A 25301-nucleotide genomic window follows, 5' to 3' on the forward strand; every position below is an offset into this window, starting at 1 on the left:
TCCTTTCTACCCATACACTTCCCTAAAAATACTAAGCTATTTATTCTCAAAATTTACATCAGAAACTACATAGTCTCTTGAATTCGCTGTTCTGGTATTTTAAACAGCCTTCTGAGTAGAAAATATGCAAGGACCTGTATTTAAAGAAACGAAATTATATATTTAAGACCCTAAAGACTGGAATAAGCTCCAAGGTAACTAGGCAGCCCAAAATTCAGTTTATATTCAAATGCAATTTGAAGAAAACAATCCAGCATGATAAACAGATTAAATTTTAATTTAAACATTTAAAACAATTTTCAGCAGCATAACTTTCCAGGATGCTGCGAGAGGTCTAACCTGCCAATTTTGCAGGTGTGAGTCAGGTACCTACACTAGAAACCATCGTGCCGTAACATTCCTTTCGGGAACTTTTGATTTTACAGATCTTTGCAGCAAGTTTTAGGAAACATTTTATAAAGCAGAGTTTGGGGAAAACTTCCAAAACGTTGATCAGCTCACTTAAGCTGACCATACCTAGGATGAATGGCAAAGATCTAACGACCACTATCCAAGAGCGAAGGAGCCACTAGGCTTCCAACGGCTCACTCTTGGCTCTGAGCTATTAAGCACATTTTACCATCTTTGCAAACTTCCGAAGTATATAAAAAGTAGCTTTTGCCTCAAGCGCACAAATAAAAATTCTGCCCAGATCAAATCCGTACAGGGGTGCCAAGACTTAAAAGGCCAAGGCAGCACAATCACCAGGCGGCAAGCTCATAAATGGGTAGCTCTCTTCTGTTAGCATGCCAGCTAAAGGGTCTTGCCCCATCGCAGTCATTGCGGGTTGCTAACAGAGCACTACCATCTCTTTCAAAGCTATAGTGTTGACTAGGGTGAGAAAAGAATGGTTTTCAAAAAAGAATGAGAAATGAGTATGACATACTCCCCTCCTACTTCACATGCAAAGAAACAGCTTTATTATTTTTTGAGTTCTCTATATAATGGTCTTAATTACAGCTGGGGCTTAATACAGATAGATAGCATTTCTAAAAATCACCACCAAAAACGGAAGGGAGAGAGGGAGGGAGAGGGAGGCAGAGAGAAGGAGAGAAAGGTCTACATGGCCTTAATCCAAACTTACCTTCTCTAGAATTTCTGCACTTATGCTGTGAGGTAGGCAGCGTGGGAATATTGCCTTCTTCAGTTCTTTTCCTGGAGTTGGAACTTTCCTCTACACTTTGCTGAAAAGAAGGAAAGGTGTCCATCAGTGCAGGAGAAATGACTGCGACCAGGGGATGTAGCAGTTCCATTCTGGCTCACCAGTTAGTGTGCGACACAATGGGTTACGCACAAGAAAGGAAAACTCTGGAGTTCACAACAGTCATCAAATAAAAGCAACACCTCTCCTCAACCCAATGTGAGCAGAGCTGGGAGAATCCCAAACCTGGGGTAAAAAAATCTGCACAAAAGGCCAAGATCTACTATTAAAAACAGGCTATCAATATGAAGTCTTTAGCCTACTACAAAATTAGGCGTAACTGAGAAAACATGTGAAACCCTAGCCATATACCAAGATGATCATAAAGTTTTCCCAGGTTTGGGGAAGCTTTAAGAAACGGCCTGACATGAACTTAATTGCAACAAGCCTGTTAAAATCTAATACACCAATTTCCTCAAACACCTATGTACATACAACACCACACACACACACACACAGGCACACACAAACCCCAAAGAAAATGCAACTGGAAGAACTGAAGATCAGAAGTGCTACATCCCAAAGAAAGATTCAGAGACTGGAACTCTGTTATGGGCAGAACAGAGAAGGTTGACTCTGTCCCTGGTCTGTGAACTCCCAAGAACCTTTCTTGTTAAAGTCTTACCAGATTCAAGGAAAGGTCTTGGGAGTCCAAGATCATAGGTACAGAGAAGGGGCCACTCTGTACAACAAAAGAAGTCACCGTGTGGTGGTTTTACCTTCAGCTGGTCTTGACCTGGAATATCCATACTGTGATCCTGTGCGAGAGCGAGAGTCTGAGCAGCATCTGGATGGCAAGTAAAACAAAAGGGAAACCTTCCCTGGTAATAGCCATTCTCTCCACACAAAAAGGACCTCAGCAAACAACCCTGGAGCCAGGTTAGGTCCCTAAACATGTACTTCTCCACTGTGGCTGTACAAGGCTCTCATCCAAAAGGAAAGGAAAAAAATCAAAACTAGTAAAAATGGCACAGACCAAGAGAGGCTATATTCAAAATATACCATCAAAATATCATCTGAGGAAAAAGGAAGAAAAATGACTAAAAAAAGGTTCTTCCACAGCACCCTTTCAAATTTTAATATAAAAAGTGATTCCAAACAGGGAATAATGGAGAGTGTTTTATCATCTCTTCCTATAGGTGTATTTCTAAATTTGCCTAACTTAGGCAAAACAACAACAAAAAAATTGGCTTTTTAATTTAATTTTTGTTTCAAGTGTTAAAGTTACACAGGATTACAAAATCTGAAAAATCTGGAATTTTTCCCACTTGCTTTATGACATCCTCATATAAACTTACGTTCTAAGTGTCAATGATGATTTCACAGTTTAAATTCCCATCACATGAATACAGATGAATTTTTTAATCAACAAATCTTATTTTTCTCAGTTCCTATAAACATTTCCTAAGAAGGAAGAGGAAGCAGATAGTTTTTCTTAAGGTCAATAAAAAGAAGCAAAGAAAACAATAACTTAAGAGAAATTTTGAGAGAAATGAATCTCAAAGCCTTTAAAATTTTTCAAGCAGAACAGAAGATGAAAACTTAAGCTACAAGAAAAGAACAAGATGCAGAAAATTGAACAACGTGGACCATTCACTATATGAGGCCATATGTAACTATATACATCCAAATAAATCTATCATGGACTGGTTCAGCAGCTACTATAAAGTCCAGAAGTAAGACACTTATGGAAAATGTCATCCTCGTCCAATAAAGACTGCTAGAGAAAGAATTCAGATTCTACAACTGGTCTGAAAACTCAGTTGTTTTGCACAAAGCAAGCATTTTCAACATTGTAATTATAGAGTATTATTTCTAGAAGCATTTTTATAAATAAATGGAGATACTGAGATGTTAAAGAGCCAGCATTTTCTGACCACAGTGGTCTTCAAAGCTCAATTAATACACAATGCAGATGAAGCATTTCTTTAGTAAAGGAATTCAACTACTGTCACTTCGAGTTCTAAAGACTAACTGCCTTAATTAGGTTAAAACAATTAGAAGCAAAAAGAAATTGTAGGGGAAAGCTACAGTGTAAAAAGGAGTTTTAAAATAAACAGAAAACTTGTCATATATATTTTATTTTATTAGAACAGATGTGGAAATTTAAAGACATGATTTATAAAGATTCATCTTCACTTCAAACAATGGCATTTTCTTCAACCATCAAAATAAAAGGTTTATCTCATTTGCAAAGGTATAAAACAGTTGATACGGAAAGCACTTTTCTCACTTGTCCCTTCAAATAAAACACACGCAACTCAATTTATGAAGCTCCACAGAAACAGCCAACCATTAGCAATAATGGGAGTTCATTCAGAACAGACAATCAATCAAAATTACTGTGGGGGTAATTTCCTGGTTTTGATCATTGTATCATGGTTATGTAAGATGTTACCATTTGGGGAATCTGGGTAAAGAGAACACAGACCTCTTTTTAATACCTTTGCAACTTTTTTGTAGGTGAAATTATTTCAAAGTGATAAGTTAAAGAACAAAGAAAATGTTTAAAAGATTTAACATTCTGATTAAAATAAAAGTGTTAAAAAATTAATTGGGCAAATTCTGTTACAAGAAAGGGTTAAGGAGACATCAGCATGTGGCACAAAAGGAAGAGCACAGACTGGTCCATCAAAAACATCCGCTCTACCTATCAGCAGCACCTCACCTTGGACAAATTACTCATTCTACTGGAGGGGGTAAAAAACCAAAACCTCAACTCTCCATCTCCAGACCTTCCTCACAGGGTTTTTGTCGGGAAAAACTGAAATGTTTGTTACAGAAGTGTTCACCTTACTATCTGGCATGTTAAATTCTGCTGAAGAAGTGCAAGAAAGAAAATGAGAGTAAGAGTGAGAATTATACCCACTCTAGATATTCAGAGAACAGATAATCAGAAAACAAATTTTGCTGAAAGAATAGATCAGCAAATATAAAATTCTCTGAGTATTTCAAGCCTGTGATGACTGTCCCAGGAAAGCTACACTCACAAGTCACTGAATTTCAATAAAGTGCCATATCATTTGCAAGGCCCTCCCTCTAAAACAGAAATTTACAGCTGGGTGAAGTGGGCACCTAGCTCAATGAAACCAACAGGCTTCAAAATTCAACATAAGTTCAAATCACATTTCACTATGACAGCAAAAGTCTCTATGCTCTCACTTTAAAGCATAAATCTTTATTAGGAATGGATTTTTTCCAACTTGTTTCAGTAAACTGCTGAAAAATAGCCAATCTAAAGGGATTACAAAAACGGACTTTCTTCAAAAGACAATGTATCTAAAATCTAATTTGAAACTCACAAAAGGGCTTCATGTAGGAATGGAGAAAGAAAAGTTTCATTCTTCGGAAATGAGTGAGGTTACATTTTAGTTGTATCCAGTTTATTCACTTATCTCTAACACATCAAACCTCACACCCCAAAGCAGCCAGTTTCCTGTACCTAATAAATTAAACTCAAAAGGCAGTATTTAAAAGGTATGGAATCGGGGGTGAGGGTGGCAAGGCATATAGCTCAATGATGAGTGCGTGCTTAGCATGCACGAGGTCCTGGGTTCAATCCCCAGTGTCTCCACTAAAATATATACATACATATATTTAAATAAATCCCCCTCAAAGAAAAACAAAAATTTTTTAAAAGGTACGGAATCAAGCAAAGAGAGAAACTGGTATTCAAATAGCAGAAAGCTGAAATCTTTAGGTGAAAGGTTCTTAGGGGACCTTTATAACAGATGGATCAGGGTGAAACCATGTAAGTCCACAGAATCTAAGCATCATTGAAAGAGGGACAAGCAGATCTCACACGGCTCTGACGTGATGCAACAGGCGTACAAAGCACCACCTAGGTAACCTTCTCAGCAAAAAATTTAAACTTGAATTTATTCAGGGACTGTTAGTTTACCAAAAATAGAAGAGATACAAAAACATGTTAAACAACATCACAGGGATACAATCTCAAACGAGAATGTGGGAAATTCTATAGGACAAAGGATCCATTTCTTCAATAAATAAATGACATAACAAAAGGAAGATTAAGTTTTATAGATTAAAGATACTAAGAGATATATCAACCAAAGGCAAAGTGTGGACTTTGGATCCTGATGTGAACAAGCCAAATGCAAAAGGTACGTCTTAAATAACTGGGGTTAACTACACATGAACTGGCTACTGGATAGTATTATGGAGTTACTATTCATTTTGTTTAATGTTATTAATTTTGTTGGGTGTAATAATGGCATTGCAGTTATGTTTGAAGGAAAAAAGTCCTTATCTGTTAGAGATTTTTAAAGCCTGTACAGATGAAGGAAATATGGTAAAACATTAACAATTACTAAGTCCTTACAAGACGTGGGCATTAATTATACTAATCTCTATTTTCAGTATATTTGAAAATGAAAAGTCAAATAACACAGTAATCACAATCTGTGTGACAGGTATCTCTCCCAGTCATGCCAAGACAGCATTCAGTTTCCATCTTGATCCTCCTTATTTTCCCATGATTCACGCCCTTGAACTCAAGACTATGATACAGCCTGAAGAAATATGATGTGACATACCTGTAGTAGCAGTAGCTAAAGTGACAAGATTCTTTCTTAGCATATCATAGAGAGGGCTGTCAGAGAGATAAAATAAAAAATTAATAATTCTATGGTTTTCCATTAAAACATTAAGTATATTTCTGATACGTTATCTCCCAACTTTCTCTATGATATATATATGCAGACACAAAATTTTTTCCCCAAAATAGATTTTTAAAAATTATTTAAATATTAACATGTTAATACCCAAGCCCTTGTGTTACTTTGCCCCCATTAAAAAACCTAATTTACATTTTATTTCAAAAGCTAACAGTAACCCAAGTGGGGAGATTTCCTTTGGAGACTATTGCTTCCTTCTAAGAGTTAAGTTTTACATTTTACTGGAGAGTGAGTACAGAAGGGAGTCTTAGAAGACACCATCATCACAAAGCTATAGAGAGAAAAAGAGCACTGGCTTTTAATTACTGATTAGCTTTTGACTGTGTAAGTTAATAACCAGAGACCCTGTGTAGCTGGCGAATGCCACGCAACAGGGCAGCACACCTCTACCATGATTCTTACGAAGCTCACCATCCACCTCAACCTGCCCAGCAACTCTCCATTTCTCGCGTCAGCTCACTCCTCTCTCTTCAACAACTGTCTCACAAAACCCTAACCGAGTTATATCAAGCTCCCTCCTCCGAGGCCTTTCCACATGACGATCAATCTGCCACAAGCTTCTCCTTCCCTTTAATTACCCTTCAGCTCTCAGCTCAAATAGCACTTCCTCAAGGAACTCTTCCTGACCCGTAAGACCCTAAATCTATCCCTTGAGACGGTTTCACGTTCCTTTTCACATAACACTTATCGCAGTGTAACTTTACCACGCACCAACGTGGTAGCTGACTAAGACGGGGAAGGGTCTACTGTCTCATTACTCTCTAAACGTCATACAGTCAGAGACTGTGCGGTCACTGCCACGTTCTCAGTGCCGCACAGCCACCTGCCGTGTTCAGGCCCTTAAATGTTTGTTCACTAAAGGGGTAAGTAACCGTGAATACCCTATGCAGATCCAGTGGTTAGGTATAAGCACCCCAAAAGATAAACAAACCTCCACTCTTTTTACCTTGGATCTTTCACGGAGAAGCTCTGACGACCTAGCAGTTCCCCCAAGAGGTCTCCACCACAATACACCATGTGCTGCTCCTGCTGGTCATACAGCTGCTTCACCATTATATACTGGCCCAGGTAGTGCATGACCTACGTGCAAATAAGACAGCATGAAGGGATCTGTCCAGTGCTGCCAAAAACCACAAATTAACTATGAGGAGATAAGGCGAGTCAGTTTGCTAGATAAAGAAATATTTTACCAGGAACATGCCTGATGTGCTTGTGTAAGAGGACTGCTGCCCCAGTCACAAGGTTCACCCACTTATCACCACTCTAGAGAGTAACAGACCCTTACTTTTTAGAACAGAAATGTACTGATCTGATAGCAAGAAAGAGTGATGAACTTACCGAGTTCCTAGTATTCCCTTAAAAATGTTCTCACCAGTCCAAATAAAGGGATCTGTTCTATTACTAGAAGTAATAAAATTTAAATTTGCCTGGGTCATAAAAATATTTTCCAAGTCCAGGGGCACATAACCACTATAGGCTTTGATGAGCGTTCACTTAATTCTTTTTGGCAAATAAAAGTACAATGGTTAACAAGCCATCAGCATTTTAAGTGTGTAAAACAGAGAATTCAAGTGTTTATCAAATGAAAATTTAGTCTACCTGAACTTTTTCACAGAGTTCACAAAATAGAAGGGAACACAGACAAGTTCATGATTCGATATTTTAAAATTATCTGATTTTCCTAATGTTTCCTCCAGGTGGTAGAGTTTTTAAGACTGCTTAATAGTTAGGTTAACTTAATGATCACAAGCAGACCAAAGCTGCTATCTTTATCTTTAGGCCCTTATTATTACATATTTGCACAAAATTTTTCCCTATACTGTTCCCAGTATATTGGAGTAATGATGCTCTTAGGCTCCCCTCCATCCCAGGCAACATGTCTCCGTATTAACGGAGCTCTCATATCTAATCAAGTATCTAGAGAAAAGTAAGATGGGGAAGAATACATACTATAAGAAAAAAAAAGGAGTTTTATATTTATGTCTGTCCAACTTTCAGAAAAAAATAAATCCACTCTGTACAAAGATCTTCTAAAACACTAGACTAAATTTGTATATACTACTACTATTCTCATTATACCACACTGCCTCAATGCACATACTGATAACTAATATTTAAAAATAAAAAACTAGAAAATTCCTCTTTATGCACCAGGTGGTGTCCAGATTCATAACAGAGAGCTTATTGCGTAAACTGATCTGTCAACTTTCTCCCATAAAACAACCTCCCTGAACAACATGTAATTAATTTCGTCTTAACCCAGGCAAACTCTGCCATGCTACTGAAGGAGATACTACAGTGCATTATAATGATGCTACTGATATAAAAATCCACTTTAATAAAAGTTTGGAAAAAAGTCATATTCATCAGATTTCAGGTATAGAGTCCAAAATGATACGCTTAATTCAAAATGATAAAGGAAATATGAGTATTGCAGAAAATCTGAAATGCCTCCAGATTTGTTTCCTTGAGAGGTAGAATGGCTCAGGGGTACAGCATTGCTAACAGGTGTCAAGCTTTTAAGAAAAGTCCAAAAAAAGCTTATTAATTGTGCACACTGTTTAAAAAGGGTTAGATCTTTACCCTACTAAATCCAAGCAGTTTGAAGAGATTAACATTTTAATACTGAGTCATTTCCACTTAAAGAACTCAATCTGGTTTGTTTAAAAAAAAAATTCAGAAACTAAATAAATTATTTAAATGTATACTGTTTAAAATAACTCACTGTTCTCAGAAGAGTATCTGATAACATTTATAATGAAAAATTACTGCACTGAATTCCTGCCTGGCAGCATATCCTATAAATCATAGACAGTGTCATTTTTTTAAATCTTGTACATGTTTCACATTTTAACTCTGAGATCAATGAACTTATGGTTCATCTCATGTTTAGCTGACAACACACTTTGTTTAAAAGGAAATTTAAAGGAAATATAAAGTTCAACTTAGCTCGATGGTCTTTAAAACAGAACAAAAGTCACTCCAGTACCTCAGGAGAACTTACTTTTTTAGGCCTAATTTCAGAATTACACATTCATAAAGTTCTACTTCTCAGCTTTTCTTAAAACGGAAAATTTTCTTTGATGGCTTACCTCTTTAACAGTGAACATTTCACCTTGTGCACCTGCTGCCTGCAAAATCTTCAAAAGTGGCAGTTTCGGTCGTACCTGATATAAACATAAAATAAACCTGTTCTTTACATTTCAATTATATTGGTTTCTGAAACCCTAGGGGAAAACAAACCCCCTCAAACTTTTTTTTTAACAAACACCTGGTAGACACTTAGCATCTTTAATAACTACAGATGATCAGACTATTACTTGTTGCCTTCCTGAAAAATCACGTTTTCAAAAGACAGCACATTCACACCCCTTAGGATGGCTAAGATAAATGGAAAAAAGAAAAGAAAATAACAAGTGTTGGTGAGGATGTGAAGAAACTGGAACTCTTGTGCGCTGCTAGTGGGAATATAAAATGGTGCATAGCTGCTATGGAAAACAGTTTGGTAGTTACTCAAAAAGTTAAACACAGAATTACCATATGATCCAGCAGTTTCACTCCTAGGCATGTATCTAAAAGAACTGAAAGCAGGGACTCAAACAAACGTGTGTACATTGGTGTACACAGCAACATCATTCATAATAGCCAAAAGATGGAAACACCACTGACAGATGAATGGATAAACAAGGTGTGGTATATACATACAAGGGATAATGACTTTGTTTGGCATCTCTTGACTCTGTACAGTCTGTCTTTAGTCACACAATTTAATTTTTTTCATTTTATATAATCAAATTTATGTCTCTCTTCCTCTTACAGCCTCCTTAGTTTTTGTCTTACTTAAGGCCTCCCTTATTCTAAAGTTTCACAAATATTTCCTAAATTTTCTTCTAATATTTTTATCATTTCACTTTTTATGTTTAAATCTTTATCTCTCTGGCATTTTGTTTTTCTACAAGGTTTGGGGTCTTCATTTGTTTCCTTCTAGAGATGGCCAATTAAGTCAAAACCATTTATTATATAAGTCACATTTCCCCCCATCAAATCCAAATTCCATCTTTATCATAAATTAAGGTACATAATACTATATATGGTACAATGTTTATGAAAACCAAAACAAAATTATGTATTTTTATGTTAGAGGAAAAGATCTGGAACAAGATCCATCAAGTGTTATCCCAGGGAAGGGACTCTGAGGGAAGAAGGGAAGAAAGGAGTCTCTACAGATAAATACTTGACAGATAAATACACGATAAAGTTTGAATTTTTTTATAAGAATACATTTGCTATACTTACAATTTAAAATTGATTTTTAAAGAAAACAAACTAGTTACAATGAAGTGAGAAAAACAGAAAACAAATATATAACTTGGCCCCAAATTTTCCACTAGCTACCCAGACCCTAAAACATAATAGTTTTCAGAATGTGCCATTTTGAGCAATCTGTAACCTCCAGTATTTATTTAATCAATGATCAATTCAAATTTATGAGCATTGGTACTGTTTACTAGTTTCCCTCGTATGACATTTTACAAAGTAATCCTTTCTGGTCTGCATAAAATCCTACAGTGAAGCCAGCTACATGCCCCAGTTCAATTTTTAAAAACTTAAAAGAAAAATAGGTTTACTTATTTATTTAATTTTTAGAGGAGGTACTGGGAATTGAACCCAGGACCCTGTGTATGCTAAGCATGCGCTCTACCACTTGAACTATACTCTCCCCCAAAAGAAAAATAGGAATGCCTAAAAATAACTTACCTGGTTGGTTTGTTCTGGAGAGATCCTGCAAGCACTGTCAGATGTTGAACACTGTGCAGAGGTGGAAAATGACGTCATTTTGGCAGTGAAAATATTACAGTCCGTTGATAAATCTAAAAGGTAAAAAAAAAATTATAAAATCTCTTCTAAAGGAGAAAATTCTCTTTAGAATTTACAAAAAAGCAGCTAGCAGAAGTAAAAAAGACACATACATCAGAGTACAACTGCAATATACCCATGCTGAGGTTCCTGTTACCCTTCTGATCACTTTTTATTTCAGATCCTGCAAAAAAAAGGAGCTTAATTAAGAGTAAGAACCATCTCGACTTCCCTCAAGCGAAGCCTGCAAGAGAAACAGGTTCAGGCATGCTCCGACCTCCACACTGATGATGAGTCAACTGTTCCAGCTAGAAGTGAAATGTACAATCATTATGTCCCCAGTGGATCAGATTATTCTTCAGCATCTCCTCCCCTCTTGGACAGTGCTCGAGAGCACCCCTAGAAGACAGACGCACAGCTGGGGATTACCAAGATTAAGTAATAGATTAAGATTCCAAGATTACACCAAGGAAAACCTCTGCAACAAGCTGGAACATGTCTTGGCAAGAGACCACAGGAAAGTAAAGAGTTAAAATATTCAGTATCAGTTAAAGCAGCTTTTAAAATGTGCCAAACCCAAAAAGAGTACACCAAATAAATACCTATATAAAATGGTGTTAAACTAAGGTGGATATACATAGCCATCAAGGAAAGATATAACATGAACTGAAATAAAGAGTAAGGTATAAAGTTTTTCACCTTTTACCTTTTGTTCTTAAAAAAAGAAAAAAAACTATAGAGAAGGAAAATAAATTTTTAAATAAACTGAGTTTACCTGCAGAACTTCTCCTAGGAAACAGGTGACAAAAGTCAGTGAAATTTACGAATTAAAAAAACCAACACTCTGGCTTACAGCTACAAAGATTCCTCACTCTCCTCAGAAGTCTTATTAACTACAACAGAGTATAAATTCCACCCTCCTTCTATCAGGTTCCCTTGCTACAAAATGGGAAATCAAACAGGACATAAGCATAACATAATTTTAAAGCACCTAGCTTTTAACTGGCATTTCAAACCTTAAAAATTAAAAAATATTTTTAAAAAAATTTCATCTCCCCAAATCTGCTAGTCCTGTAAGTCTTCGCCATCTTAGTAAATGGCAGCTCCACCCTTTCAGTTACTCAGGTCAATGACATTGAAGCTACCCTTGATTCCTTTTTTCCCTCACACTTGACACCCAGTTTATGAATAAATTCTGAAGCTCTATCTTCAAGGTATATTCAAAATCAAACCACTTCTCCCTACTTCCATCATTACTACACTAACCACGCTGCCCACCTCTGAACTGCATTAGCCCCTAAAGGTTTTCTTGTTTCCACCCTTGCCCCTCTGGCTCCTAACCTCCTCCTTTTGTCTTTGCTCAAAACATCAGTTTATCAATGAGGCCTTCCAATGACCACACAACCCCCAACCCCTAGTATTCCTTATTGCCTCCCTGCTTTATTTTTCTTTTCTTCACTGTTCTTTTTACCAGCAACACACTGTTTAGTTTTAATTTTTATCACGTAAAACATAAACTGTAAGTGGAATGGGATTTCCATTTATTTGTTCATTAATATATCTTGAGTGCCTAAACTGACAATTATGTATGTGGCAGAACATGGTGGATACAAATATTAATAACAGTGTGGATGTTTCCAAAAACGGCCCCCAGTGAACCACATCTCCTAACTGGCTTCTCTACTGAAGACCACATAGAAAGGCCATGTGGAGAAGCTCAGTCATCCAGCTGCGCTCAGCTTTCCAGCCACATCCTCCAAAGCACCACACATCTCAGGACACTTCAATGCCAGCTGACACCTAACTACAGCTCTACGACAGACTACAAGTGAGACCAACAGAACCAACTCACTGAATGGGATGTTCATCCCACAGAACCCAGCCCACAGAATCATAAGAAATAAAATGGCTGCTGTTTTAACTCACTAAGTTGTTGGGTGGTTTATTACAACACAGGATTGGATAATGATAATCAAAACAAATGGCAAAGACTTATATAGAGCTTACTCTGTATCAAGTACATATATTAATCCACTAAATACTTTTTTTAAACATTTTTTATTGAGTTATAGTCATTTTACAATGTTGTGTCAAATTCCAGTGTAGAGCATGATTTTTCAGTTATACATGAACATACATATTCATTGTCACATTTTTTTCGCTGTGAGCTACCACAAGATCTTGTATGTATTTCCCTGTGCTATAATCCACTAAATACTTAAATAATCCTATGACATACGCATTATTATCATCTTTATTTTACAGATTAAGCAAGAGAAGCACAATGACATTATTTGCCCAAGATCACACAATTAGTAAACTGCTGAACTCAAGGGTTAAACTCAGAAAAGCTCTGAAGTCCCCACACAGCAGTATTTTTTCCCATTAGACCTCAAGTGCACAAAATTAATCACAATCCTTTCCTTCAAGACATACTCTCATTGTTCATCCACACACGGCCCACTTTCACTTATTTTTAATAATGCAATAAGCATCCACAAACCAGGACTCTGACAACAATCTATATTTAACTGTAAGATTCTCCCATCCCACTCCCCTGCCTCCTCCCCAAAATCATCCTGAATCCTGTTTTGATTTTCTTCCCTTTCTTTTTATGCACTTTATTGCATTAAAATGGAATCCTAAAAAGGATATATTTTTAGTTTAGTTTGCTTTTAATTTTAAAAAAGAAAGGAAGCATATTATATGTAATTTTAGGAATTTTTATTTCACTAAATTCCTGTCATGTCATTTGAGTTCCTTCATATAAAATTCACCATTTTAAAATGTACAATTCAGTGACATTAAGTACCTCACAATGTTGCACCCCATCACCACTATCCATCTCCAGAACTTTTTCATCACTGCAAACTGAAACTCTGTACCCATTAAACAGGAACTCCCCCATTATTCCCTCTCCCCAGACCCTGGAAACCACCACCCTACTTTCTGTCTCTATGAATATGCCCATTCTAGGTACCTCAGATAAGTGAAATCACACAATATTTGTCCTTTTGTGTCTGGCTTATAAAATTTAGCACAATGTCTTCAATATTCACCCACGTCATAATATACTTTATTTTTCATTTATTTTGACTACTGTATATTTCCAGTGTGTGATGGATATCTGAGTTGTTTCCAGGGCTTTCACTATTATGAATACTGCTTTTAACATTCTTGTATACGTGCAAAAAAGTATCTGTTGGGCATATCTACAGGAGAAATTACTGGGTCATAGCACATAGGAATATTCAACTTTAGGATCTGACACAAGCTGTCTTCGAAGTCTTTGCATCAATTTATAATCCTACCAACAATGTATAAGACATCCTGTGAATCCACGTCCTTTCCAACATCTGATGTCCTAAGACTTTCTAATTTTTCCCAATCAAATAGACATAGGCTTGACTTGTGTTTCCCTGATCACTAATGATGCTCTTTATATGCTTATCAACCACATGTGTTTCCTTGTGTTGTCTTTTACACATTTTTCTAATTGATTTTGTTATACTTACTTGATTTGTAATAGTTCTTTTTAATTTTTTTTAATATTAAACCTTTGTCAACCAGGTGTCCTGCAAATATCTTCTCCCAATTTGTAATGTCCTTTCCATTTGCTTTTATAAGCAAAAACTTAATTTCAATATAGCCAAATTTATATTTATCAATCTCCTCTTTTTTAATCAATGATTTCTGTCTGGTTTAAGCAATCTTTTACTCTCCAAGGTCTCACTTTCCCCTATACTTTCTACTAAGATTGGGGGCAGGGGTAGTGTCTACTAAATTTGTTAATTTTTGTTTATTACATTTTAAACTTTTAATCCATCTGGAGTTGACTTTTTCCTTTTAGAGATTTTTTTTTCCCCATATGGATGGCCATTTTTTTCCAGCTCAACTTATTGAACATGCCTTTCTCTCTTGATTGACAACCACCTTTGTTGTATATAAACACACATGGGTGTTTGTAAGCTCTCTATTCTAGTCCAGCTATCTGGTAGGGCAAGTCTTCCCTCTCCCCCAACCCTCATTCCTTTTTAGAAGTGACCAACTATTCTTGGCCCCTTAACTCTTCCATATAAATTTTAGTATCATCAAGTTCCATGAAAATCCCTGTTGGGATTATGAATTACATCACATTTAAGGTATAGATTAAACTGTTTTCCAATTCATTAACACAACATATTCCTCTATTTATTAAGGTCTTATCTCTACTTAGTAAAGTTTTACAATTTTCCCTTTAAAGGTCAAGCACATTTGTGTTAGACTAATTTCTAAAGTTGATATTCCGATACTACTGGGATGCCTTCTCTTTCATTTTTAGTGGGTTTTGCGTATGTACAGAAATACAAATGACTTTCATTAATCTTACATCCAGTCACTTGCTAAACTTTTATAATTATTTCTAATAATTTATCTGTGGATCCTTCTGTTTTGTATGTAAATGACCATATCACCTGCAGTTACTAAAATTCGATTCCCTTCTTTCTAATTCTTGTGTCTCTAATATCTTCTACTTGTCTTACTTTACTGCTTAGGACTGTCAATACAGTGTTGAATACACACAATATCAGGCATCTTTGTCTCTGAATTTAAAGGGCGTGCTTCAGATGTTTCCCTATACAATGTTTTCTTTATTTTTTTTCCAACAGGTACTCTTTTATCATCTTAGAAAGGCTCCTTTTCTTCCATATTAATATACCATGGGAGAGTGATTTAGAAAATGCTTTTTCTGTACCTATTGAGATGATCTTTTTTTTTTCTTTTAATCTACTAATGTGGTGAATTTTGAATTTCATTTATGGATTTTCTAATACTAAACCCTTGCACACCTGAGATAGACCCAACTTGGTTTTGAACATTACTCCTTTTTGCACACTGTTGGTTTTGATTTGCTACTATTTTGTTTAGGTTGTAAAGTCTCTACCAGTGAATGAAATAGCTCTGTAATTTTCCACTGTCAAGTTTTTGTCTCATTTGGATATCAGGGTTAGCTGGCTCTAACAGAATAAATTGTTTAGTCCTTACTTTCTATTGTCTGGAAAAAAATTCTACAAAATTGAGATGTTCTGGTCCTTGAAAGACTGAGTCATCACTTGTTTTTTTCTCAACCCCTCCTCACAAGTATAGGCTTCTGTAATGCCCTGATTTACTCTTGAGAAGAGCTCAACACAGCAAGTGCAGAGAAAAGCAATTCCAAAGTAATGAGACCGGGGAGAAACAACAGCAGTATTCCAGTGGTCCCCTTCCCCTGTGGTCTGACTCTCCTACAGTCATGCCTGGCTGACTCCTGCCCTAGGCCAAACACCCCAACACCACAACCCACACACACAGCAGTTCAGAACAGCCCACCCCACCCATTTGTTTCTCACAGTATTTTCCTTTCGCAGAACCTCTGGGGATGATTTGGGAGAAGGGAGTCAGCAGTCACACTAGTTCAGCACCTGAATAGGAACACGACGTGACCTCTTGGCAGCACTGAACAATTTAAAGTTCAATAAGGATTTACTTTAACACCCAGTAGAAGTGTTGTGCCATTAAAAAGATACTGATTTAAGCACCATGGAGTTCAGAGCAGGACAAATTACTTTTGATTGCAAAGCAGAGGAGGAACGAGAAGAAATGGAAACAGAAGTGGAAGGATTTGTAAACGGGAGATTACTGGAAAGAACGGGAGGGGAAATATCATGATCGAGGGCACTGTTCATGGAAGTATGCGAGAAATGAAGTCAGCTGATGGGCTCTGAACCCAAGGCAAGATCTTGTCCCTTTTTCACCTGGAGTCTCTTTTGAGTACAACAGGGTTAGGTATTGTTACTTGCTCCTTAAAAGAGAAAATTGAGGCTTAAAGAAGTCAAATAACTTGCCCAAGATGAAAGCTTATCCTTCCCCAGTACAGCTTGCTGCCAGTTAGTAGTTACATTCAGTTGCCCAAACCAGGAAGTTAGGAGTCACCATGATCTTTCCCTCTTCCTCCGTTATCATATCATCAAACCTTACAGATCTTTAACTCCTAAATCTTTCAAACCACCCCCCCTTCAACTTCATGACCAGTTCCCAAACCAAAAAATGTTAACTTCTTGCCTGTGTCACATCAACAGACTCTTAACTGGCTCTCTAAACCCAGTTCAACCCAAACTCCACACTATAGCCAGAAGGATTAAAAAACCAAAATGAAACAATCTTACAGTGCCAGATCCTGCTCCACAGCTTGCTACCTCTCTAAAGGGAAACAGTCTAACCCCGCAGCACTTCACCAGTCTTTTCAACTTGCCCTGCTCGTCCCCATGCTTCCTGCACCCCAGCCACACTGATCTTTTGGTTTTTCAACCTGGGCCTTTGCACAATCTTCCTTCATTTTGAACACTAAGTTCTGAACAAGACTGATTCATCCTAAACCTTCCAGTCTCAGGTTAAATGTCACCTCCTCAACAGTCATTAACAGCTGCTAAAACCATTTAAGTAAAAGGTTGGGGAAAGAGAGGACTTTAAGGGGCTCAACCACCAGATCAGCTGGAACCTAAGGGATAATGACATTGACCTTTCCTGACCCCTTCAACTTCGATCAACTAAAGCTTGGACTCTGCCTGCCACCCAAGCCTCTTCATGAATATGCGTGTACCCTTAGCTTAAAATTTCCCCAATTTTGATGTTCTGGGCAACACTGCTTTGAGAAAAATCCCTAGAGTTTTTCTTACTTGCTGCAAATGATAAATCCTTCCTTCTCCTGAGGGAAAAAAAGAAAAAAAAAATGAGCAGGCTTACCGCATTTAACCAACTGACCAAACTTATCTTTAAAAAGAGGGTCATTCAATGAATGTATGTATGTTCATATTTAACAGAAAAATTGTGCTGTACACTGGAATTTGACACATTGTAAAATGACTGTAACTCAATAAAAAAATGTTTAAAAAAAAAAAAAAAGAGGGTCATTCACACATCATGTACTTCCTGAGTGAAGCAACAGGAAGCACTCAGTACTCCTCTGAAGTATTCTTGACGCCTCCCCCCAACAAAAAAATCCAAATCAAGCTTCTAGATCTAACTACTGTTTGTAGGGAAAAATGGAGGGTGAAGGAATAAGTAAACAATACTAAAAGCAGGCAATTAGCTAAGTCCAGAATGTGGGAAATTCTACAGAACCTTGGAGGTAGTGTTATGGTGAAGGAGAAACTTTAAGAGACTGTTACCAGACTTAAAAAACCTAACACAATGTGCAGACTTTGTTCAAGTCCTGATTCAAACAAGCCACCTGTAAAATGTCATTTTTTTTCCTAAACAATCAGGAAATTTTGAATTATGCACTAAGTACTATTAAGAAGCCGCTGTCCCTAAATTATACACTTTTTTTTACAGAAATTGATAATCAATGAGAAGTATTTTTTATCAATTAGTTCTCAGTGTTTTAAAAACACTTGAACCAAAAAACAAAGTTAAGAGAAATTTTATTTAATTTAAATTATAAGATGATTTAAGGATTTTTGAAAGGAAGCAAAATTATATAGGAATGATAAAGAATTAAAATAACTATTTCAACTACTAGCAATATACAACAGAAAAGAAGCAGAGTGTTCTCCTCATTAAGAGGAGATAGTAAAACAATACAGAAGCTGCTAATGGTAGTAGAAAGGCAATGTAGTAACTTCTTAAAAAATCCTAACATAAGAGCTACAGCCTGACATATTTAAAGGCAAAATGACACATCTGTGAAATGCTTTAAAATATTTAAAAGGTGAGAAAACAGAAAAAACATTGAATTAAAACAGTAAGTTTTAATTACCTTGTTGAATCATACACAGCAAATGTGTAAGAAATCACAAAAATTCCATGTGTTTAACTATTGTATCTTGAAAAAAACTAGTAACCTTAGAAATACTATTCCAGTTACATTAAAAGAATCATTATTACTAACCTATACTGCTTTGGCTCTCTGGAGATGGGATTCTTTGCTGCTAATAATAAACCCTGGGGAGGAGCACAGAGATCTGAAAAGAATTCACCTTTTCAATGAGTGAGGGAACAAAGTCCTTTTTGCAGTTTTCTTCGCTTCCTTTCAAAAGAACTCTCCCTCAAGAGCCATGTGCTTATTGAAAGAGAAGTCAATTCCACCACTTGGGTCCACAATACAGCAGAACTAGGAACATCCCAGAGCAGGCCAAAATACCCTAGTTTTTCAGGGCATCTGAGGAATGAAGGACTATCCTACATGGACCTGTACAGCTGACTCAGCAGGCACTCCCAGTTCCAGAAACTCATCCTCATCACTGGGTATGTGTAAATTAGCTTTCATGATTCATTTCCAACTTACTCTCCACTCCATCTTGGTACTCCTCTCCAGTATCCACTTCCACCACTCAATGCCTACCATGATGACCTTAGTTTCTTGAATTTGTCTAGCTCTTCACCTCTCAGAGTTTTTAGTATGAGCTGTTCAAACTACAAGTTGTATTCCAGTTGGTCTTAACTCCTCCCCTCTATTAATGAAATAGAACAGAATAGAAAATAAAAGTGAATAACAAAGTTCTGTTCTGTGGAACTTGTTTCTGTTATTGAAAATTGTCAACATTTAACATACTTAAGCACCTTTGTGTCAGGCGTTCGTTAAAGCAGTTTATATACAACAACTCATTTAATCCTTACAGAGATCCTTCAGGTAGATATATTATTGTCCTCATTTTCAGAAGAGGGAACCGAGGCAGAGGGGAAGTTAACTTATCCAAATTCATGGTCTTAAGAGTCCCAGCACTCTGGCTGCACAGCCAGAGCTCTTAACTATTACCCCTCCTACGTGTACTGGGTCATAGTATAAAATTTACTTTTTACTGAGAGTCATGGTTTAAAAGCTTGAAAGCTACTGCCTTAGCACCTGTCCCTACTCCTCTTCTATGCTCTATTTTCTAGTCTTGAAAATTCTTCTTCATTCTTCTACCTAGGTCAAAGGTCATTTCCTTGGTCAAGGCTTTTCTGACTCCCCAAAGGAAGCTGATGGCACCAGAGCACCTCTATTAAAACACTTACCACATGATGTTTTTATGTATGTCCCTACTGGATTGAAATCATAGAGAGCAGAACAGTCTTATTCATCTCTCAGGGATGACGGAAGAGTAGTTTTTATCCTACATTTAGTCCAAGAGACTCCTATACCTCATCTCCAAATCTCTACCTTTGAAGACAACTGTGATTTGAAGACTAATCAAATTAAAAACTTCTTGTCAGATGTTAGCAAAACTAATCATTATCAATTCTTTAAAATCCTAAAGACCTCTAGTAAAAACTACCATCTGATTCTCTTCCAACTAGATACATAAAAGTAATAGAAACCAACTTTTTTCTTTTAAAAAAGAAACTACCATTGAGACATTGGTTCATTTCCTTACCAGGTGTGTTACACATTTTAAAAAGGTGAAGTGTGTAGCAAGAGTATGCTCCAGCACAGTCTGCCAAACAAACAGTATGCCAAGAAACAACCTAAAAATCCATCAATGGGGAACTGGCTAAGGAAATTCTTGTACAACCCTATAACGCAATACTACGCAAGTCCTTAAAAGAAAATATTATATGTATACTTTGTGGAAAGCTGTCCCTGATTTGTCCCTATTTGAAAAACTCAAGGTGCAGAACAATAGATTCAAAATGATCCCACTGTTGTTTAAAAACGTGAGCATGCATGGAAAAAGTCAGGAACGACATAATATCAAATAGCTAAGGTAGCCAGCTTGAGGAGGGAACAGGTTAGGGACAGGTTAACGGACAGTTAACTTTACACACTTCCGTATTGTGCGTTTTTGTTTTTTTTTTTCCAAACAACAGGCAAGTACTATTTTGGTTTTTTTAAAAACTGTAAAAGTTTTTAAAGTTGTGATCCCTACCACACTGTGAAACAAAATATTATGAAATAAATACTTCTAAATTAACTTTTCATAGCAAGAAAGTATGCGGAGGGAGGGTATTAAACCCAAACTACGACGCACTAATACCTAATACCAAAAGGACCAAATATTTTTGATTGATACTTGTTCCGCGTGCCAACATCCCAAGGCATGGAGGAGCTCCCTAACAAGCTTTTCTAGACGAAGGAAAAGAATTGCAGCATACCCTCTGGCTGTCGCTTTAAAACACTGGTTTTCAAACTTAAGGGTGTACAAGAATCAATTGGGAAATGTGCTGGTTAAAATACGTATTCCCGGGGGAAGGGTGTATTTCAAGCGGTAGAGCACATGCTTAGCATACACGAGGTCCTAGGTTCAATTCCCGGTACTTCCTCTAAAAAATTAATAAGTAAAACTAATTATCTACCCCCTAAAAAGGATGAATAAAAGGCTTTTTAAAAAAATACATATTCCCGAGCCCCATCTCCTTATACTCTAGGGAAATCTGGATGTGCCCCCTCTCCCAAATAAGCATTCTTGAAACACTCAAGTGCCTCTGAGAGATGGTCCCCAGCCCTTAAAACTACTACCTTAAAATCCTGAAGACACCTCAATGTCATTCTCTCTGCCTCCCACCCTCCCACCTTTGCTCCAAAGTGCCTCAGTCGTCCTCAATTTCTGGGTCCAGTTAAACATCTTCAATCTGACTATTCGTATTTTTAGGTACGTTGACCTGTTGCCCGTTCCGCCTCATCTCACCCCCCCCCCCCACCTCCGTTTTTATCCTCCGCGGGTCCTCATCTTTTAACCCTTCCCCCACCAGCCCTTCTTCCGCCGGGTGAGACCGTCCCCACGCTGCCACCCCCGCCTCTAGCTCCTCCCGCCGGCTACCCCCGCTCTAGGGCCTGCGGAACTGGTCGCGCCGCGCCCGCTCCCCACTCTCCACTTCCCGCCCCCAGCCTCCCGGCACCCCACGGATGAAACCAAGAGCCACACCTTACGGCCGCTCCATGAGTCGCTCCCCCGCCGAGCCCCGGGGGGAGGGGGCGTCACTCACAGGCCCTAAGGCCTCAGCGGCATTTTGAAACGGCGAGTGGCTGGGGGCAACTTCCGGCCTCCGCAACAGATTTCCTACAAGGGCTTCCGGTGAGGCCTCCGGAAACCATAGATGGGACAACTGAAGGGCTAGAGAGCTAGAAGGCTGAGCTGTCCCTACCATAGAGTAGATTCCAGTCTGGGGAAAGAGAGTCGCAGGACCTGGAGACTAATAGAGTTGTGAGGTTTCAAGAGAGAACATTTCAGCAAGTTGTAGGGTCTTGTGATATTTGCAGACATGTCCTGGGAAATCAAAAAAACAGGGAGGGTAGAAAGCTGAAAGCATAATCAGAAGCCACCTTTTAAGCTCTTCAGAAAAACGCTACTCCCTCTGTTCCTCCGTGTTAACTGATTCATTCTAACACCCAGAGGTGCCTGGAGAGGGGAAACTGCGTCCTAGTGCTGTCGCTAACTGGGGGAGGACAACACTAGTATATACAAGAATCACATTACAGGATACGCGGTAAATGCTAAAAGAGAGGTGCAAAGGACAACGAGGTGGAGTTTATTTGGCTCACACAGCCAGGTCATCTAGCCTAATCTCTCCCAACACAAAAGTACTTTCAACAAACCTCTCAGACAGGCTGTCTTCAACCTCTGCCAGTGTCAAATGGCATGACCTCCCCCAGATACCTCATTTCATTTATTTTAGGATGATTCTAGATGTTAGAGGGTTTTTTGAGCTGAAATATGTTATTTAGCCATTTCTATTGGTTTCACTTCTGCACTCGGGAGAAGAGTAAGGCTTCATTCTTTTCAATGTAAGTACTATTTTGTTGTTTGAAGACAGCTACCATGTCCCATCTCTAACTCTTCTGTTTCGGTTTTCTGCAGGCTAAAAATCCCCTTAGAGCTTTCACCTATTTATTTGCCATGGCTTCAAGCCCCTTTGCCACCCTTCTGAACAGGCACCTGTTTGTCCTATTTAAGATATGGCTCCAAGAGCCAGATACACATCCATGCAAAATAAAATGGAGCAATGACCTCTCTTAATTTGCACATTGCACCTTGGTCTATTTCTGACATAACCTCCACTTAGGTGGGAGACCAAGTTCTGTAAGTAAGCTTAAGAATTAATTTTTTTTTCACAGTTACTCCCAGAGAGCTTAAAGTAAGCAACCACCTCTCTCAAAAAAATAAATAAATAAATAAAGGGATAGGGCTTTTTGAGATGAAACACTGTCAACTATTTCTCCTCTCTTTTTCTGCAATTAATTTTAATTTTAAAAAAAAAAACTTAGTGTTTCTTTAATGGGGAGAGGTAATTAGGTTATTTATTCATTTATTTATTTTTAATGGAGGTACTAGGAATTGAACCCAGGACCTCATGCATGCTAGGCATGCACTTTACCACCAAGCTATACCCTCCCCCCTAATTAATTTTAATTTAAAAAAAATTCCCAGATAGGAGTTCACTTTGTATCTTTTAAGAGAGTATGTGTTTAGGTCCCTTCCTACTGTTTCCTGGGCTCTTGGAATTATGATCATGTCAGCCAATTCAGTTTGTTTAAAGATGAACAAATACTTGTTGAATATCTACTGTGTGCCAGGCACCAACCTAGAGGATTCTAAAACAAGTGAGGCCTGGAATGTGTCTAGAGGAGGAATCAGACTGTCCAGGTAAAGAGGATGCGTTAAGCACTACAATGAAGTTAACCTTGCCTGGAGAGTCAGGAGAGCTTAGCTCTTTCACTTTTGCATTTTGCAGGTTGTTGATTAACATACCTAACCTACCTTCATTTAAAGCCTTAATAAATATGTCGAATAGGGCATTATTAAGAATAGAGCTTTTGGGGAGCAGTGTATTGTTCAAAGTGGTAGAGCACATTCTTAGCATGCCCACGGTCCTGGGTTCAATCCCCAGTAACTCCTCTAAAAATAAATGAATAAACAAACCTAATTACCCCACAAATTTAAAAAAAAAAAAAATAGAGCTTTCCCCCTCCTGGTTGACACTGATTCATGATTAACTATTCCTCTTCCAGTGTTGTTCTTAAACCACCAATGATCCCACCTATTAACAGAGGTCAACATCTGGCAACATTTCTCTGGCCTTTGCCAAGGAGTTCATAAAATTTCATCAAATGACTTGCTACAATGAAAATAAGCCATACCTGTGGTATTTCTTCTACCAGCCAAGTAATCTTGTCAAAAAAGAAAATGAAATTGGCTTAACAAGCTCATAACTGACTCAGTGATTACCACTTCCTTCTCTGAGAACTGTATTCGCAAACCGTTTATTTAAGAAACAGGAAATCTGGGTTTAGTCTCGCTAGAGACCAGAAAGTCATGCAGGTCTTCAGTTTCCTAATCTGTCACGTAAAATGGCTGAATGAGATGACTTTTCTAAGGCCCACTGCAACTCTAAAAGAATTAGAAGCCAATGTTATTGGTCGATAGTCATTCTTAAAAATTATAAGGAACTACTTCAGACATGCAAGAAGATATAATGAAGGGCATGATGTCTTTTTCCCCACCACTCTTCCTATAGAGCAATACTTTACCCTATACAGAGAAGCTCCCTATTGTCCTTTCTCCTCTAGCATCACCCTCCTTCAACTGCAGAAGGAACCATTATCCTGGGTTTGGTATTTACCCCTGTCATGCATTTCTTTAGACTTACAGGATTTGTATGTGTATATTTTCCTTTAAATACTTTATGCTTTGAAATTTTTGAAAATTTGTCTTCACATTTGCTTCTCTGTCTGTACGCATTGCCTGTGTCCTAATCTCCTTTTCTTATAGAAACATCAGTCGTATTGTGTGTGGGCCCACCTATATGACCTCCTTGTCCCGTAATCACCTCTATAAAGGGCCTATTTGCAAGTAGAGTCACATTCTGAGGCACTGGGGCTTAGAACTTCAACAAATAAATTTTGAGGGGACACAATTCAACCCGTAACCGTAATGAATGCACCACGATTTTTTTTCTTTATCCCATCTCCTCCTTAGATAAATATTTAGGGGTTTCCAATTGTTTTGCTCTCAAACAATCTTATACTTGTGTCCATGTGCACTTTAGGGAGTAGAATTATTAGGTAACAGGCACGTTGTCAGCTCTATGAGATCCTGATTAAGTGCTTTCCAAAGTGATTGTGGGAGTATACACTCCTGATAGGAATGTGCAAGAATTCTGTTTTTGCCAGTTGTTGTTATTAACAGATTATTTAAAAAAAAAAAAAAGATGTGAAATGGTTTCTCATGGTGGTTGATTTCTATGTCCATGGTTATTACTAAGGTTGAGAATTTTTTCATATTTATTTACCATGGTCACTCATCTGTGAATTGTCTGGTCTTATCTTTTGCCCATTTTTCTATTGGTTTGCCTTTTTCGTATTGATTTATAGGAGTTCCCTATATAATCTGGGTATTAATCCTTCTTGATTGTATGTATTACAAATAACATCTTCAAAATCCGTAGCTTGTTTTCACTTTTTGAATACTGTCCTTTGACGAACAGTTTTTTTAATGAAGTCAGATTTATTATTTTCTTTATGATTTGCTTTTTGTATATTGTTTAAGAGATTCTTTTCTGTCTATGAAGGC

General features: G+C 37.6%; 1 protein-coding gene across 14 annotated transcripts in view; it reads right to left on the minus strand.

Moving 5' to 3' along the window:
• The window catches only part of MDM4 (MDM4 regulator of p53), a 36613-nt gene extending 14801 nt beyond the window's left edge, over nucleotides 1–21812 (minus strand). For 9 of the 14 annotated variants that reach the window (XR_006720093.2, XR_012501898.1, XM_045506715.2 and 6 more), the window contains exons 1-7: nucleotides 21657–21812; nucleotides 10696–10808; nucleotides 9030–9104; nucleotides 6884–7017; nucleotides 5797–5852; nucleotides 1960–2027; nucleotides 1124–1223 (exon numbers count right to left, since the gene is read on the minus strand). Coding sequence is in view for 11 of the 14 variants with exons in the window: in XM_045506715.2 (XP_045362671.1) it covers nucleotides 1124–1223; nucleotides 1960–2027; nucleotides 5797–5852; nucleotides 6884–7017; nucleotides 9030–9104; nucleotides 10696–10773 (511 nt within the window). In the remaining 3 variants the exon portion in view is untranslated. Of the gene's footprint in view, nucleotides 1–1123; nucleotides 1224–1885; nucleotides 2645–5796; nucleotides 5853–6883; nucleotides 7018–9029; nucleotides 9105–10695; nucleotides 10809–10907; nucleotides 10979–21656 lie in introns of those variants that run through there. The other 5 variants (XM_045506717.2, XM_074351995.1, XM_010969180.3 and 2 more) reach the window with 4 other exon arrangements.
• Between the last annotated feature and the right edge of the window lie 3489 nt (nucleotides 21813–25301).

The sequence above is a fragment of the Camelus bactrianus genome, chromosome 23, assembly GCF_048773025.1.
Source record: "Camelus bactrianus isolate YW-2024 breed Bactrian camel chromosome 23, ASM4877302v1, whole genome shotgun sequence".
Lineage (NCBI taxonomy): Eukaryota > Metazoa > Chordata > Mammalia > Artiodactyla > Camelidae > Camelus > Camelus bactrianus.